The sequence below is a fragment of the Mixophyes fleayi genome, chromosome 2 (assembly GCF_038048845.1).
Source record: "Mixophyes fleayi isolate aMixFle1 chromosome 2, aMixFle1.hap1, whole genome shotgun sequence".
NCBI classification, from domain to species: Eukaryota; Metazoa; Chordata; class Amphibia; order Anura; family Limnodynastidae; genus Mixophyes; species Mixophyes fleayi.
In genome coordinates, this window is record NC_134403.1 from 198763058 (window position 1) to 198782410 (window position 19353).

Sequence of the window (19353 nt, forward strand, 5' to 3'; positions counted from 1 at the left end):
GTGGCTGTTGGTTAGTGCTTGTCAATGTATTTGTCACGGGTCTGGCAGGATTAGATGTCAAAAAGACAACTGACCAGAACAGAATGAGAAATGGTAAACCAAATGGACAGATTTTAATTAAGTCAGAAGTTAAGGCTAGAATATATTCTTTCAAGTCCTTCCCTCTTGCAACTTTTGGGTGTTAAAGGGAATACAAGATTTCTTACCAAGAACAAAGCCAATCTGGATTGCCTTTTCTTTAACATGGGCATCAGATTCAGCAATATAAGAACAACGTCTGCTAAAAGAATATGCCAACACAGAGGCAACCTTAACTCCATGGTCCATTAAAGCTTGAAAGCAGTGATGCAGTAGATGTCTGCAAAAACAAACAAAAGAAAATAACTGTCCTTGTTTTCAGATTTGTTTTTCTAATCACATAGGCAACTTTATTACAATAGGTTTCAATTTTCATTGCATTATATAGATATATTTTACATATACATAATGCAAGCAAAATTAATGTATTGCGCATATAAAACCGCTTGGAAATTGGGCATAAGCACATATTCAACTAGAAGCGGATCTGAAGAAACGTCTCTTCTTGAATACGGGTCTAGGTACGATCTGGATATACAACAGTTGTCATATTGAGGCAGACAATACACTGCAGGATACGTACAAGACATATGTGGAATATAAAGTCCAAGCAGAATCATTGTCACCTGTTAATAATATAGTCATAAATGAAAAAAACTTTTTTTTTTTTTTTAGAAGTGTTTTTCTCCCATTATTTCCTCCATGACATATATTTATAAGAATGGTGGGTCATTCCACATCAGATCACCCCAAAAAAATGAAATGTCCCCCACCCATCTCAGATTAGTTCAAAATTTTTTTAGTTCAGAGGATGTCAAAACAACTATTTCTGCCAAATATCTTGACTGTCCAACAATGAGTTCATTAAATATTCATTTTTAAATAATTTACTAATCGCTGCTTCTTTATCCAGTTTATTTGAAGTATCACGGGTGTTTATTAAGGAATCACCACAAAATTTGGAACCATAGAGTAACTTCCTCCCGAATCCAAATCAAATTACTTTATCTGCCTCACGTTTTGCATTACGGCAAAAACGCACTTTTCATGAGCAGCTGCCATGATGGACTATCTGTGTCTTCCTCTCTCTGGAATGTTTCAGTTTTGGTTTCTCTAAAGGTGTCCCTTTCCCATCAGTTTCTGTTTGTTTCATTTCATGCATGGGAGTTTTATCCCATTGCCTCAGTTTAGTTTACTATTTTGGTATGGTTTTTAACAATGTGTAAATTATGTATGCTGTACAGCTGTAATCAGCATCAACTTCATTATTTTGGGTGGTGGACACCCCTGGTTATTATTATTATCATTTATTTGTTAGGCGCCACAAGGTGTCCGCAGCGCCGTACATAGTACAAACAGTAAACCATACAGGGTTAAACAGTACAGAACAGTAAACACAAAGTACCAATGCTTCAGAAACTCTGGGACAGACAAATGGTTGAACTGACATGGAATGACCCTGCTATTAATGTCTACTGTACATATAATGCATTTTTACAGTTTTTCTCGATTGCAAACACATGTTCTAGCATGCACACTGTTCGTTTTTGGGCATGCGCAATGCAATTTAACGCAAAATACAGCACATATCTGCATTTATCTTCCATAATGAGTAAGGTCCAATACAGGGAATAACATCTGCAATTTGAATGACATGGATCCATTTTCCTTACAACTCCTATCCCTAATCTCAGACACATCTAGTACAATGTTATAAATTCTAAATTTGAAAATTAAAGATGGAGCAAGTTTGTTTTTGAAAACAGCCTGTCACTCAGTGTGTCAATTCCATTGCTTGCACTTGACATTGCCACACGCCTCTTCTTAAACAAAGCGGCAGGTGGAGCTAGCTACAAAGGTTCAGGATTCACACAATGTCCTAAAAACTGTGTGTCATCTCTGATCTGGGAACTATTTTCTTTAACTTTTTAATTACATTGTTCTTTTTAAATGACAGTTTGATAAAAACAAAACAAAAAAATCAACAATATTTTGAGAACATTTATTTGGGGCTCTGAATCTATAACAGTTCCTAACCCTGAAATGCAAAACAGGAAACCTGCAAGAGTGCTTCACATAAATCGGTGTATTGGGTACTATGAGTACTGCACAGTTCTATACTTCTAATATAGGACTTTTAATGCACAAATAGTAAAGTTTGGACGGTCTCACGCCAGATGCTATGAGTTCGTTTTACTCACCTCTTATCTAATGCACGTAGTACTTTGGCGAAAACTTCCAATTCGCAGAATTCACTACCAAGCTGGCACAATCTACCTTGCTGGTAAAGCTGAAACAGAAAGATTTGACATAATTTGTGATGAGGATATTTAGATGAACAATTTCTGTGAAAAATAAAATAAACTATAATAAAACATGCGACACTGAAGAAAATAGCAGCTCATTGTGTGCGAGATGACAGAAGCGGTGTACTTTGTACACAAGGATACCTGGGAAAGAGTCCTGAGGGTACCATTTACTGAACTGCGGGTTTGAGAAAGTGGAGAGGTTGCCTATAGCAACCAAAGAGATTCTAGCAGTCATTTTGTAGAATGTACTAAATAAATGACAGCTAGAATCTGATTGGTTGTTATAGGCAACATCTCCACTTTTTCAAAGCCGCAGTTTAATAAATATACCCATGAAGTCAGATAAAAAAAAATTCTAAAGTGGAAGGTGATGTGGGCTTTTTGCTTCCAAGAAACAAATAATAAATATTATATAATAAGCAATGCTGCTAAGAGTTAGAAAAAAGCCCACTCAAAACCAATCTCCTGCTCAGATTGTTACAGTTATCACAAAACCACAGGACAGTGACATTTTTTTCTCTGTTATTTCCAACATAATTCAATAGAAATGCTTAAATTAAAATATTGTTTTGAATGGAGCCTTTTGGTAAGTAGAAACCATATAGACAAACTGGTAAATTGAGGCCAAACATTTGAGGACCGTGAGAACTATATACAAAAGGAGTGGCAACGTGGGAACGGAGTTAGACACATCATCAAAAAATAGGAAGTTTGAAAACACTGCATTGGCATGCACAAGTACATTACTACAGGTCTACCTTCTGGGGACTTATCCATCTAAGAGAAGTGCTGGCCGTCACAAATGTCCCCGGAGTGAATTACTATCTTTGTGATGTGCCTGACATTTATCTTTATCAGGTAGGAGTACCTGCATCTCATGTGTGCTTTTGATAAATAGATTTTTTTTTGTCTAGTGTGGAATGAAATAAAGACTTTTTTTTTTACATAACATGTTGCACTAGATTATTTCTATTTTTATTTTGGGTCATACCCTATCTGACGAGGAGACTTATTTGTAAGACATCACCTCTATCAAGGATACAAAGACCTATATATACACTCGTGAACCTTAAGATCTAATACAGTTAGCACAACACCTATAAGGAAGAAATCATGATTAAAGGTGTCGCACCACATTTAATTTTCAGAAGGCATAACCACAATCCTATGTTTTGTAAATTCTCCAAAAGGGGATTTACACTTTGGAGACTGATCTGTCCTATTTTTACTATCCTATTTCTTGAATTAGGATATTCCTGTATAAACAGTATTGCACTATTATTTGTGTATTTTAACTTTTATATGATGTGGACTGCTCTGGTGGAATCCCCCGAAACTATCCAATTCATCTTAATAATATAATTATATTTATATATGTCATCTACCTAGTCTATGTGAAAAAGACAACACCTGAATATTGTTGTTATTGTTTTTTCTATTTATTTTCTATCAACTAGGGTATGGTTGTTATTGGATTAATTCAAACAGCAATCTGAGTGGAGCGATCAAAAATAACTCATTCATACCGCTTTCATACTGCCGCCCCGGCAATATCCCGGGTTTTTCAAGCCGGGTTTTTGCCGGGGCTCGGAGCGTCCCAGCTCAGAAACACCATTCATACTGCACCTCGGACCCGGGAATTTCCCGGGTCGACCCCATTCATACTGCACAGCTTGATCTGCACTCCACCATCCACCATTTCTCCTAAACTCCTTCTTGAATCTTCCACGGGCTCCCACCGATGACATCATCCTCCAGAGACAGGCAGACTGCCAATCAGCTTGTTTTCTGTGCAACCCAGGTTGAAAAACCCGGGTTGCACCATTCATAGTGCAGGCAACTCGGGGCTGGCCCGGGAATTACCCCTCGATAAATCCCGGGTTGAAGACCCGGAATTTTTGACTTGTACCATTTATACTGCGCCAAGACCCGGGTCGCTTGAGCTCGCCGCTGCAAAAACCCGGGATTTTGGTGCAGTATGAATGGGGTATCATTCATTATTTTGGTGTAGAATTTACCAAGCAAAAAACCCCCCCCAAAAAAAAACAAAAACACACAAGCAGAAAGTATTAGTTTTATGCAAAATATTGATTTTTTATTTTGTCACGTGTAGGATAACTGTTATGGGTGGCACACAGTGCAAAATAATTCTCAGTAACAGTCATATGTAAAACAAAACAGTGCACTTCTATTGCTATACAATCATTTTTTGTCACTTATACCCCATTCATACTGCATCAAAATACCGGGTTTTTGCAGCGGCGAGCTCAAACGACCCGGGTCTTGGTGCAGTATGAATGGTACAAGTCAAAAATCCCGGGCCTAAAAACCCGGGTCTTCAACCCGGGATTTATCGAGGGGTAATTCCCGGGTCGGACCCGGGTTGCCTGCACTATGAATGGTGCAACCCGGGTTTTTCAACCCGGGTTGCACAGAAAACAAGCTGATTGGCTGTCTGCCTGTCTCTGGAGGATGATGTCATCGGTGGGAGCCCATGGAAGATTCGAGAAGGAGTTTAGGAGAAATGGTGGATGGTGGAGTGCAGATCAAGCTGAAGCAGAATCGGAGTTTGTTGGAGAAAATTGCTTTTATTTCACTGAAAAAGTGTGTATTAACAGCAATTATGACACACTGGATGGAGGAAGAGGTGCGTGAGCTGCTCTCAATGACATCACCATTTTTCAGCCAATGAAAACTGCTCTGGTGATGACTCCCACAAATTGCCAGGGCACAGACTTGTGCAGTATGAATGGGGTCAACCCGGGAAATTCCCGGGTCCGAGGTGCAGTATGAATGGTGTTTCTGAGCTGGGACGCTCCGGGCCCCGGAAAAAACCCGGCTTGAAAAACCCGGGATATTGCCGGGGCGGCAGTATGAAAGCGGTATTAACATGTTAATCTTATTACAAATATTATTGGTTTGAGTACAGAATTTCTTTTGTTTTTACATTACACTTTTAACCCTGTTCAAAAACATTTACCATAGCAGAAAACTCACAAAAAACACTGCCTCTCACTTTAAGAAATGGTGTAGTAATGCTGAAAGAATCTGATCAAAATTTACAAAATAATATAATTTTCATTTGTTTTGAACAGTTTTCCATTTTCCCCTACAACCTTCAAAAACCATATTTCACTGAACAGCAGTCTTCAAGGGAGTTCTGCGCAATGCCAGTATGTCTGTAGCGAGCAGTCTTTCTGGAAGATGTTTTGAGCTGTACCTGTTACTTCAGCAACTTCAGGTGGCTGTATTTGAATAACTTCCAGTCGGGAGGTACAATCTTCAGGACTGTCAGATTCAGAATCAGAGTACATTTGGAAGAATCGCAGATTGAAAACTTTGAACATTTTGTGCTCAGACTGAAAAGTGTGCCCAGCAATCAAAGTCAGTCTGTCGTGGCCTTGCAGGTAGTATAGTGACTGTAACCCATCAATACCAATTACAGCTTTACCTTTTATCTAGCACTTCATTGTTTTCTTCAATTTCAACATTTTTCACTGACGAGCGTGCTGCTAAAACAAAGTCTTTAGAATTCACAACTTGAAATGTGCGCTGTTTTACTCTGCTCTACACAGTATATTTTACTATGGCTCCTATCCCATCAACCATCCCCTTGTCATGGGATGTGGCAAAGAACTACCATTTTCCCTCCACACCGAAGTCTTCTTTCGTAAAAAAACAAAGGTCAACATTGTAAATCTATTCTTAAATTAGACTGCTGTCCCATCTGAAAATATCTTGATGTTTAGTAAACAACTAATTTCTCAATGAAATTACAATTCTTTAAAGGTAGGCAAATACAGCATACTTGTCTAATACCTTCTTTTATTGCCATCTCCAACTGCGACACACCCCTAAACACCCAATTCTCCACTCCCACCCCTCCATATCCAACAAAGTCTCTATTGTCACTCAACACACCATTTCCATACTGTATTCTACTCAACTACTCCCTTACCCTAAAGCATGTGCGACACCACCTCTTGTCTCCGTTACCAGCAGATATACCTGTATGTTTCACATAGGGTTTATTATTCTCCAATCAGGCTATCATGCATGGGCCATAAGCCTAATGGCAACTGCCCAAAATGTAACTCACCTGGTAGTGGATTCTGGCATATGTTATGCGACTGCCAGGTGGTTCATAATTTTTGGTGTGAGATCTAAAATTGTGTTCTGGATACTGTGTATGTTGCTCTCCCCAATGGTCCAAAGTGGTGCTTGTTTGGCATCTCCCTCGAGGACCTTCCAAATTTATTTATTTTCAAATATATTTTTAGTTTAGTGACCGTGGCTAAAGTCATTATAGCTCGGCATTGGCTTGCCCCAGATCCTCCTGACTTTCACAACTGGTGAGCTCTTGTTAACTACACTATACAGCATAAGAGATATATGTACAAAAGTAGAAAAGCAAAGTATCCTGGAGGCCCGCCTTGTGCACCTTTCTACTTGTAATGGTTCAGTGTGCAGCACAGGCAACGTTGGCAATAGGGTAACCTAGGGAGGTTAAGATGGCAGTTGAGGAATATTATAAGCTTGCCTGAAGAGGTGGGTTTTCAGAGAACACTTGAAGGTTTAAAGTGCAGAGGAAAGTCTTACTGTGCAATGGAGGAAATTCCACAAAGTGGGTGAAGCCTGGAAAAAGTCCTGTAACCAGGAATGGGAGCATGTAATGAGAATGGATGAGAGACGCAGATCTTGTGCAGAACGGAGGTATTGAGTTGGTAGATATTTTGAGATAAGTGAAGAGATGTATGTTGGTGCAGTTTTGTTGATGATCTTGTCTCTTAGTATATTTTATATTGGATTCTGTGAAAAACAGGCAACCAATGTAGAAACTAAGAGTGGCTCAAAGGAAGAACGATTTGCAACGAAAATCAATCTAGCTGCTGTGTGCAAAATAGATTGTAGGGGTGAGAGTCCGATTTGGGGAAGACAAGTAAGGAGGGAATTGCAATAGTCAATGTGGGAGATGAGTGCATTAATGTTTTTGCAGTGTCTTGTGTGAGATATGTGCATATTGTAGAAATGTTTGTTAGATGTAGGTAACATGAATTAAATACAGAGTCAATGTGGGGAACGAAGGATAGTTGAGTCAAGGATCAGAGCAAGGCAGCGAGCTTGAGGGTGAGATTTATGGTCACACTGTCAAACAGAAATATAAATGTCGGGTAAGTCACTTCTGTTATTACACTTATCAGCCATATTAGAACAGAGATTGCTGGAAAGAATTTTAAAACGGTTTATGGATTAACATCTTGTTGCTTGTTATTTTAAACGGTTCTGCATAAGATATATGACTTATTTGAATAAGTTTATCATTTAGAAGTATAGTAATGTAATTAATTGTAATACCCATCATTTTTAAAGTTTGCAAATTCTTATTTAAACTAATGCCAAAATGAAAAAATATAAACACATACAGTTCATGGTAAGCCTTTCCAAGGTATTCCACTTAGTACAGAGAATAAAATGACCACTAATACCCAAACTTCATATTTTCTTTCATGAACTATGGAGGTATTTGCTGGGTACACACCTATGCAATCTTACTTCAAATGCAATATCGGCAATGATTTCACCAACAATTGAAATAAGCCGATTCATGTGTACACACCTATACAATGTGCCTTCAGATCTGTGATCTTCATCTCTCATACCAATCTGCTGAAAAGACATTGTTCCATCATTGATCATAATTTTTAGGACATTTATAAAAACCAAAACAGATGCAAAGTGTTTTGGCAAGATAAAATATAAATCATGTGAGCGTACACAGCTTCATACTTAATATTTATGTAGATATAGACATATGTATACACTGTATATTCACTTGTGAAACAAATTAACAGTATTACATTCAGGTAATTTGTTACACATGTATATTCTACCATATACATCAAATATCTAGTTTTGTAAGCTCTTATTAGTTGTATTGAGTTGATGGCAATACTTGCAGATAATATGTTTATATAAATAGGAGAAGATGTAATGAAAGACATGGATACTGTACTAACAAAATGACATTGAATATACCACCATGTAAAAACTTGACCATGCTTAACTTCTCCTTTATTAAGACTGACCTGATTCCCAACTTCATGGGAGCAAAAAAGAAAATATTACAGTATTTTAAATCTTTACTTTTGATTACAGCATTAGCTGCAGCATTTTATTAATCCATTTCTAAATATTCAAATATTTAGGCTGCAGCATTTTATTAATCCATTTCTAAATATTCAAATATTTAGGCTGCAGCATTTTATTAATCCATCTCTAAATATGCAAATGTTTAGTTTCATAGACAATGGTTTATCAGAAGCAAGAAGCCAGACATTTTGGCCAGTAAATCAATCCAGAACATATGTAAAAGAACAAATCCACCTTTGTAGGCTTTTGCAAAGTCATCAAATATCTAACAGTTGGTTAAACAGCATTCTGGGTGAGGCGTGAGCAGTGCTCAATCTACACCCAGCTCTTACTGTCTATGTCACAAAGTCAAGGTTTGAATGTAACAGTATGAATAGCTGTTCCGGCTGTTAAAACCACTGATATTGACGAGATGATGTACCTGGTGGGACAGGTATAGACAGAGACCTGCATATACCTTTGCCTATCTAAAGCATGAAGAAACCCCCCCCCAAAAAGTGCTGTGTTCATGACTTTATGACTAGGGTATTGCAGAATGTATTGGAGATCTTCAGATCCCTTATCGCAGCTTATCTGCTCTCCTCTCCAGTCACTATCACAAAGGTCGCCACTTTGCAATAGTGACAATAGAGGACATAGGAGACATGTCTTCACAGGAACAGCAGTTTTTTGTGACTGTAATGAATGAATTATGAATCTGAATAGTTAGAAAATTTCAATCCTTATAATAAGGAATAAAATTGATAGTGTTTAAAATGCCCCAATAGGTACATGGGCCTTTCTTTAACAGGTGTGTGTGTGTGTGTGTGTGTGTGTGTGTGTGTGTGTGTTATATCTCAAATGACCAACATATTATAGCAGCCTTGTAGTACACCATAATATTCATTGTTTGAATACATGCCTTCAGCGCACCCAGGCTCAGAGTTCTATCAGAACTGCACTGCTACACAGAACCACTGGCTATTACTTACCCACAAGCTCCATTAAATGTCACAGTGTAGATTTGTCTCCAGTAATATATCAACTTTACAGAACTCTGTACCTGAGAACAAGTTCAGATAGTTCTTATTAGATGCACCACAGTGAAGGATTTTATGGTCAACACAAGAGGGTAATATACCTGGGTGCACTTTTATTTATTTTTAAAGTCACAGGGGGGAATGCAATTCCCCCCGAAGTACCGCTGGGTTAAAACTATTACCGTTATTATGGTAGTTTTAACCCGGCTTTCTGCTCGCAGCTCGGGGAGCTGCGAGCAAAAAGTTGGTGTTAGAACTACCGCAATAACGGTAATTACGCGTAATAATGCGCACTATTACCGCGTTACTTTTCTCAGTAACGCGGCCAACTGAATATGCCTCACAATGTTGACTATAGATGTCCCGTTTTACATGCAAAAGATTGCTTTTTCTTTGTTTGCAAGGATTTTATAATTGATTGCTGCTACTGCATATACTCTCTCAATGAATAGAGCGCCTGTTTGCATCTGTATTTAAAACATTGCTAAATATGCTCTCTGGAGTTTGAACCAAAAGCCAGGCTAGGAATATATTTACAAAGCTGCAGTCGACGCTTTGCAGTCATTTTTTTAGAATGACAATTATATTAAAGACAAAATCCAATAGGCTTGGTCATTAATAAAACTACCATTTTAAACTAAATGACAGCAAAACGCCAAGAACTCTTAGTAAATATACCCCTAGGGGTTTATACATCTCACTCCAACATTGCTCACTGATATACAGGAGATTGGGAACTATGTACACAGAGGGACAAGGGGGAACAAGGTTGAAAAGCATGTTCCACAAATGGACTATGAGCATTGCTTGAAATTTAGGTACCACAATAACTATCAGTAAATTTACTTACATATTCCTGAACTATGGATTTTAAATTATAAGAAGACGAGATGACAAACTATGTATACAGACTTACAGCTGAATATAGTAAAGTAATTTACTAAGTAAAGTACATCTATCAAATACAGAATATATGGATATAAGCCAGCAGAAGCACATGACTAACAGGAACTTTCCTTGCAAGCTGTGCATGTGTCAGTCAAAGAACTACTGGGTCATCAGCCAATCACCATTCATATACATATGTAAGCACCTCAAAGTGCCTAAAATAAAACACATACACAGACAGTGCACAAGTTTGGGCAGTTGTTGAAACTGCATGTTTCACTGAATCTTAAAGCGAAAAAATAATATAAACTTCAACATAACATTTCTGTACAATTACTATTTATGGAATTCAACAGACTGAATAAATAATAATAATAAAAAAACATTGAAAGGGGTCATCAGCAACTTTGGACACCCTTCCAGTTGATCCATCATTTTTTTATATTTATTATTGGAAGGCTTTAAAACTCAATTGACTGATCGGGCTTAAATTTAAGGCAGATTAAGAATTACAGAGATGTAGAATAGAGCGAAATTTATAACTATCTTATCCAATGTATTAAATTCTGTTATGTCGCCTTGGAATTCCTGGGCTAAATGAAGATTAGTAAATGATTATTAGCAGACGTTCCATATAGACAGAAGGGTATTCACAAATGGAAGAGTTACAAATATATTGAGAATGTGGCATCACCAATCCAGCCAACAGTAGAGTCATGAAGTCTGAAACAGACTGTTTGAAAGAGGTGTACAAGAGTTGGGTAGATGGCTATTAGTTCACTGACTAAAGCCTAAATGTGTTCACAGCTCATAAGGGTATATTTATTAAACTGTGAGAGATGTTGCCTATAGCAACCAATTAGATTCTAACTGTCATTTTGTAGAATGTACTAAATAAATGAAAGCTAGAATCTGATTGGTTGCTATAGGCAACATCTCCACTTTTTCAAACCCGCAGTTTAGTAAATATAACCCATAAGGGCGTATTCAATTGTTAGCGAGATCCCCGGAAAAACGAGTGCTCGAAAAATATTACCATTAATACGGTAATATGCGCGTTAATACGGTAGTTTACTCGCTCAGGGAGCTGCGAAATGAAATTCAGCGAGTAATTACCGTATTAACGCTAATATTTTTCGAGCGCTCATTTTCCGGGGATCTCGCCAACAATTGAATACGCCCCTTAGTGTCTTGTCAAAGGTCAATTGTGGCAGCCAACATCCCAACAGTGATCTACTACTCCCAGCAGAAAACTAATGCATTAGGAACAGAAACATCATGTAACAATCAAAAACTACTAGAGGACAAAGGAACCATCACCATTTCTGTAATTTCTGCTATGTTTCAGTACCCCCCTCTCCAATTTGTGTCCCCTTGTTCTAGATCTTCTTAGATCACATGTCTATTCTCTCCTCTAAGCTGAACATGTTAAATACTTCTACTATTTCCCAATAGGTTGTTATACAGCCCATGCACCATTTTAGTAGTCCTTCTTTTGTTTTCTTCTGTTTTATTAACATCTTTTTGGAAATAGTGCCTCCAGAACTGTACGCAGCAAGACCTTACCAGTAACCAATGAAGTACCAATATAGACTCTCCCTTCCCGCTACAAACGCCTTTCTACACCAAATATTCTAATTTCTTTTACTAATGATTTACCTTTATGCCATCAAACTATAACTCCAAGACCCTGTTCTTCAGTTACTGACATCACTTAATTATTTATGCTGCTTTTGGATTTGCTTATCCCAAATTCAGTATTTAACATTTCAATATATTAAACTTAAAATTCCACACTTAGTCCATTCCCTTTTTTTCTATAAATCACTATGCAAGTGTTTTTACCTGATCTAATTAATCAACCCTGTTACAAGAACTTGTGTCCTCAGAAACAAGACTTTCCACTAGAGATCATAAGTAATTTCTCTACTGAATACAGAAAAAAAAACCAGGACCAAGTACTGATCACCAAAGTTGCAGCACTTGTTCTGAGCTTACACCATTGACTACAACACTGTCTCCTGTCCTGTAGCCAAATCATTATCCAATCCACTAACTTTCAGTTAAAGCCAATAATTTTCAGTTTCTGAATTTATTGTTAGAGGTCTATCAAATGCCTTGCTAAAATCTTGAGTGCCACATGCACCATGACAGGATGCTGACTTGGATATTATAACATGTTGGACTCTAAATAGACATTTTATTTTACAAAGTTAGTTTCCCTACCATTAAAGTGAGATTTATGTGTACACATGAATAACTTTTCTAGCTGGATAAGAGCAAAGTACCAGTGTGACACCACCCTTAACAGATCTGCAGAGTTCTCTTCATAAAATACAACACATATCCACATAGCAGCTTCATGTTCTGTTCCAATGTAGCAAAAATAATCTGCTAAGCATACACAAGCCAAAACAATTAATGTCACTTGAAAAATAACATTTAATGGCAAACTATTAATACACAGGATTGGAACGTGTTCAAAATTAAACTTTACAAATTGCTCGATGAGACAAAAATGCTCAAGTACTGTTTTGTAATACCCATCCTCTTTTAGTAATAAAAGACTTTTATAGGCTATAAATGGTAATGATCAGAAAGCAAACAGTCACTCGAGGAAAGCCCAACAATTCACCATATCCCATTTTGGACTGGACTGTTTGTTTTTACAATAGAAGATGAACATTATCAAAAAATATTAAATCTATTAGCAGATTGTCATCTACTTGACACAAGCATTAAGTGTATCTACCCAAAGTTGTATCATTTAGTCAAGCTTATCATAATATCACCTTAACCATCACTGACTTTTTTACAGCAGGTAGACATTATCATCGCGGATTTGTAAGGCGTCACCATGCTCTGCCGCACCAGAGTGTGGGAAAAACAGAGCATACATAAAATAGGGACATATAATTTAGACAAAATGAATGCAGGCATGAAAACAAAGTGAATGCCCTGCTCATGGGATAGTTTACAATCTAATGGGAAAAGGGCACAGTCGATAAGAGGAACGAGTGTGGCTCAGTGTGAAGATACAGACAGTTTTGAGTTTGTACCAGTCCGAGTAATAGAGGCGAGAATAAGTTCAGCTGTAATAAAAAGATGGTTTTTCAGAAAGCATTTAAAGATTAGAATACTGAGGGAAAGTCCTACCAGGCATGGTAGGGAATTAAATAACAGTGTTGCAACATGGCAGAAAACTTGTAGAGGTGGTTATCAGAATAGGCAAGGCACAGTTGAAAGGTACATTTAAGAAGGCATGAGGAAGATTACTTCGAGATAAGATTTGAGATGTATGAAGGGGTGGTGTTATTGAGGGCAAGTAATTTGAATTGGATTTTGGAGGATATGCAGTCAGTGTAAGGATTTGCAGAGTGCTGCAGAAGATGGGGAGAAATGAGACATCAGTATTGCTGGGGAATTTACAATGGATTAAACAGGGGTTGATGGGTGAGGGCAATGCCAGAGAAGCAGATTTGACATGAGGACAGCAGTTATAGTTACCTGTACATTAGCTCTGCTATGTACCCTCACACTTTCATCACAACAGAAAAAAAGCTGTTTCAAGGATCTACTACAATCTCTACAAACATGCTGGACCCATTGAACTCTGTGGTGATTGCTGTTGTCATCTGTTTGGCTGTTGGATCCACTAAGCACAAAAGTCAGTGTCCAGTATAAATTCAGAGAAGAATTTGAATATTAATGTTGGAATGGGACCTGCCCAAGAAGTGTCAAAATAAGAACAGGGGGTGAAAAAGCCTCAACGGTGACAGGATTAAAAGGTAATTTGCTATGTTTTAGGCTCAGTCATACAGATGACAAAAAAACCCCACTTTTTATGCTGAGAGAAACATCAAGTACCAATAACTCTACATAATAGATCCCATATCTGTAGAAAAAAAAATCCACTGGAATTAATGTGCTGTGCAAAATGTTTCTTTAAAACCAATTTAGCTTTGCAAGCATCCCAATGTCATACAAACCTATTCCCTAAATAGAAAATACACAGAAAACGCGCAAGAGTGTTTTGACTCTATGAAAAGATCCACATGTGCTGAGAACTGACCTGTCTGTGACCTCTTGGGAAGATCTAGAAAAGCATTTAGGGCTATATTTACTAAGCTGAAGTTTGAAAAAGTGGGGATGTTGCCTATAGCAACCAATCAGATTCTAGCTGTCATTTTGTAGAATGTACTAAATAAATGAAAGCTAGAATCTGATTGGTTGCTATAGGCAACATCCCCACTTTTTCAAACCCGCAGTTTAGTAAATATACCCCTTAGTGTTTATGGAGGTTCGACTAAACAACACTGCATTATGTTATACTTTAACTCAGAAAAGCCTAGCAAAACCCATGACAAAATGTCAATTTTTTAAATAAATAGACAATTCTGCTTGTACAAGAATGCACAAAATTCAGGTTTACCTAAACATGGACATACAGACTACACGATTCCCTTCACAGGACTCTAAAATATAAACTTGTAATTAGTAAGCAGCTAGTATTGTCTGTAAGAAGCATTACGGTCAGTAAAAAAAAAACAAGAAAACAAGAAAAAGTCCACTAGGTGTGTTTAGTGACAGCTGAGATGCTATGACACATCATGTCAGTGTCATTTGGTATAACAACTTTGACCACTTCAGAATGAATGCAAAACAGTAACCTATAATTTGCACAAACAGGGTACATTACATCATTTATATATGTACTTCTCAAGCTAATACAGCAATATAATATATGTGTAAGCAGTTTGTAATAAAAACTGACCCAGCCAAAAAATAGGACTACATAACAGCGTTGACACTTTGCCTACAGAGCTACAAGTACAAAAACATCACAACACACACAAGACACATACAGACAACAGCCAAACAGCGCTGTCACCTTATAATAGACGTCGAATTGGATGTTTTCGGGCAGGCTGCGGATGTCCCTGCGGGCTCGGCTGTAGTTATCCACCACTGCGGAAATAGCCGTGTTATACAGGGTCTCCGGAATCCACTCCAGCTCCACCGCCGCCATGTTCTCTGGACCCCCAGGGCAGCGCTCGCTGTGTTCCCTGCTCTCCGGCTATGACAACTGCCCGGAAGCCTCAGCAACGGCCAACCAGCACTGAAAACTCCCGAGTATAATATTCTACCGATGTCACCCTTCTTACAGAGCACACCGATACTCCCCGCTGTCAGAAATAATCCTCCCAAGCAGTATTGCACAGCAGCCTCGCTGTTATTTATTGTTACATTCGGGCATCTTACACTCTAGTTTGCCCTCATCGCATAACGTGAGGGGCCACGACAGTGACATCATCGCGCACAACGGAACAAGCGAAGGAGGCGTGCACAATCCGTGGGTCGGTGACAGGCGGGCGGGGTCACGTGGTGGCTGATGCGCCGAATGTGCTGGCACATATTTGTGCAGAATGGGTGTTTTGTTTAAATTGAATTGAGCTTGCACTGTATCTCATCACCTGTATTTGCCTGGACTGTGTTTAGACGTGACGAAACCTTTTGGATTTTTTGTATATACGCCATATACTCCGCTTTTGTTGTTATGCAGAGTCTTAACTATAATTTTAGTTTGTTGGATGCTTCAAATCCTGGCTGGTCTCACGCAATTATCGACAACCACAAACAGTGAGATGGCAGTTTCCCATTGGACAGTGTGGACATCCTACTATTTGAACATGACTTGCAAACACACGTTTGTTCTCTCAATACTTTGCCAACAAGCCCATTTTAAACCAGCAATCCCATGAAAAAATAGGTGTTTATTTTTTTTTAACATAAACCACGGTGACAGGCTGTATAAAAAAATATTGGCAATTACCATTTTCCCTTGTTTGTTATGTGCAGGCTGTTATAAATTACTAGTTTAAAGCCTGTCATTTTTTTCCATCAAATTGATTGAAAAATAATCAGATCATGGGACCACAGTTATGAACTTTAATAATTGTTTCATCCAACTTACGGACATCAAGAATGACATGGCATCATGGCATTTGTAGGCGTTGATGTGATACTACCTTTGTCCTGTTCGCACTTCGATTGTTTTCTCTGTGACGGGCAATTTGCTGAGGAGTCACATTTGCATGGCGATGACAATCACATTCGCATTCTCTTTGGGCATCAAGCAAAGTTTATAGTTAGGATTTATCTTGCTCGGCCCTTCTTCTTTTTTGCTGCTTCTTGCTGTGCCGTTACTCCCACACAGCAGACATTAGCCTTTTAGGTGGCTTCACAGTTACGGTTTGTTGCTTAAAGTAATTAGTATATTCCTATTAATTTAACACTAAGTGCAAATAAAATGAATGGATCAAAAATCAAGTTAATTTGGAATATCAAAGGTTATTATAAATGGTAACTGCCACACAGAAAACCTAAATAAACCAACCAAAATAAGCCCAAGAAATGAGGAAAATCTAGTCAGTAGGAATAGTCAAATACACAAAAGAGTAATTTGCAATCATTTTACCAAATTTGTTTGTATGTTTTGTGTGTGCATTTTAAAGGTGAGAAGCAGCGTTAGCCATATATATATATATATATATATCTATAATATAAATGTCTAGTGGCGTGTGTTAGTCTGTCTGTGTGTGTGTGGAAAAAATAAAACCAAGCTGCAGCGCCACCTGCTGGGCGAAGTTATACACTGACCTACTAAATTCTTAGTGTGTGTGGAAAAAAAAGTTCAGAAAGGACTGAAATTTGGTATACTAAGGTGTTTTTAATTTGTTAATTGTTAAAAGTATTTATAAAGATTTTAAAAAAATATATATATATTTCTTGAAGGAGAAGTGACAGTTGGGAGTGGTTGGTGGTTGCCGGGGGTGACAGTGGGGAGTGGTTGGTGGTTGAGGCCTGGGATATGGCCCAAATACATGACAAGAAGCTTTTTAACACCTTAAGTAGCTTGATTTGACTAGAATGCATGAGTATCATGCACGGGTTAACTTGTGTATATATATATATATATATATAGTTGTACAAATGCTTCATGACTGCTATGGCAACCACAGTCACATGGCACATTATATAGTGACTAGAGAGGCTTTGGACATTTTTATTGTTAATAAAGAACCTGCAATATACACTTTATGCAATGACTTTTACAATTTTTGAATACTTAAGGTCTAAAAGGAGTCCATGGGATAAATGTATCAAGGTGCGCTTTTGCAAAATCAGCGATTTTCTCGGGACGGTTGAAACTCGCAGATGTATGAAGCTGAGATTTCATGCAAAATTGCCAGAGTTGTGCTTCTGTCAAAATCGTTATTTGAAATATCGATAGAGATCAAACTCCAGACTGTTTTCCACTGTAGCTATAAAAGTCTCAAATGTATGAAGCTGCAATTAAGCAAACTCAGGAGAGTTTGCTTTCAAACATGCCAGATACAACACGCTGCATTCTAGCAGCGTGTTGTATAAACACATCACTGTTACACTGCCTGTCATACATACAGCTGCAGGAGCTCCGGCAGTTGTCAAAACTGTAAAGAATAGATAAAAGTAAAAAAAAAAAAAGTGTGGGGTCCCCCCTCTATTTAGTCTTAACCCTAGTGCTGCCAGCCTACTGCTGGTTCTGTGAAAATCAGGGAAAAATTTTGCGTGGGATTTTCACGGAACCAGCACTAGACAAACCAGCCGGGGTTGGCTGCACTATAGCAGGGGGACACGCAGCAGGGGTCCCCCTGCCATAATGACTAACCAACCCCAGACTGTTCAGCCCTGGGCTGGATTCCCTGGGGAGTGGGGTCCGCCGAAAAAAATGAGCGGGCCCCCCCTCCCACCTAGAGACACCCAGCCCAGTGCTGATAGCACTAGGGTTCTTCCTACACACCTGGGCGGTGGGTGTAGGGTAATAACGGTGAAATAAGTGATAAAAAAAACAAATAGACACCGTTTTGTGGAACTACAAGTCCCAGCCAGCCAGGTTGCCCTAAATAGTGTGGGCATGCTGCCACTTGTATAACTACAAGCACCAGCATACCCACGGCAGTCAGGGCATGTTGGCACTTGGAGAACCACAAGTGCCAAAATGCCGTGACACCCACGACTGGCTGGGACCTGTAGTTCCACAAAATAAAATGTTTACAAATCCACAAGACCTTGGTTAAAACCACTAACATTTATTAAAAATAATAAACCAACAATAAATACAGTAAACACCCTCATTTACACCACATAATTTTATTAAAAATAAAAAAAACCCAATATACTTACCAATGAAGTTTTCATCTGTTGTGAGCAGCTTTTAATGCAGAAATGAATGTCACCAAAGTGCAAAATAAATTTGTAATTCCAAAAGTCCTGCTTGTAATGTCCAAAACATATTTGTAATTTCCAAAAGTCCATGCTTGAAATCTCTTCAGGGGGGCCCCATATTTGTAAAATCCCCTAATCTTCTTGCTTGATTGAAGAAAAATAAAAAAAGGTTGATGTTTGTTGTGACTGAAGTTGTACAGTGAGGGTTTTTTCCTTCTTGTTATCTGTCTCTGTAGGTGACACAGGGTGCCTGATTGAAGAGACACTCATAGCGGATTTATGGACAAGTGCAGGAACTGACACACAGGTTGATATGGGCACAGAGAAACCCTGATCAGATGACTTGACTGTAGATGGAAGATATTTCTGGCAGACTGCATTAACAAAGTCCATGGTGTTGTGCGTAATGGGATTGTCAGAATTAAGAAAGAAGAAAGGCCCAAGTCTGTGGCTCCCCTGTTAAACTCATGATAATAGTACCAACTTGGTTAAATTAGTCAGAAAAATATCCTGGAGATTCTTTAAATTGTTTCATACAGAGTTAAAGAAAATTGTTTCAGGTCTCCATCAAAGTAGGCTGGAGGAGGGTCTGAAGATTCAGAAGAGGCCTCTTGATCTGGCTGGACAGCAGACTCTGGAGA

At 38.3% G+C, this 19353-nt stretch overlaps 1 protein-coding gene across 1 annotated transcript in view; it reads right to left on the bottom strand.

Moving 5' to 3' along the window:
• APPBP2 (amyloid beta precursor protein binding protein 2) overlaps nt 1-15776 on the bottom strand; it is a 32047-nt gene extending 16271 nt beyond the window's left edge. Inside the window, exons 1-3 of the mRNA XM_075195314.1 lie at nt 15336-15776; nt 2280-2368; nt 207-358 (exon numbers count right to left, since the gene is read on the bottom strand). Coding sequence (XP_075051415.1) covers nt 207-358; nt 2280-2368; nt 15336-15473 — 379 coding nt within the window. The 5' untranslated portion in view covers nt 15474-15776. The remainder of the gene's footprint in view (nt 1-206; nt 359-2279; nt 2369-15335) is intronic.
• Nucleotides 15777-19353: the final 3577 nt, after the last annotated feature.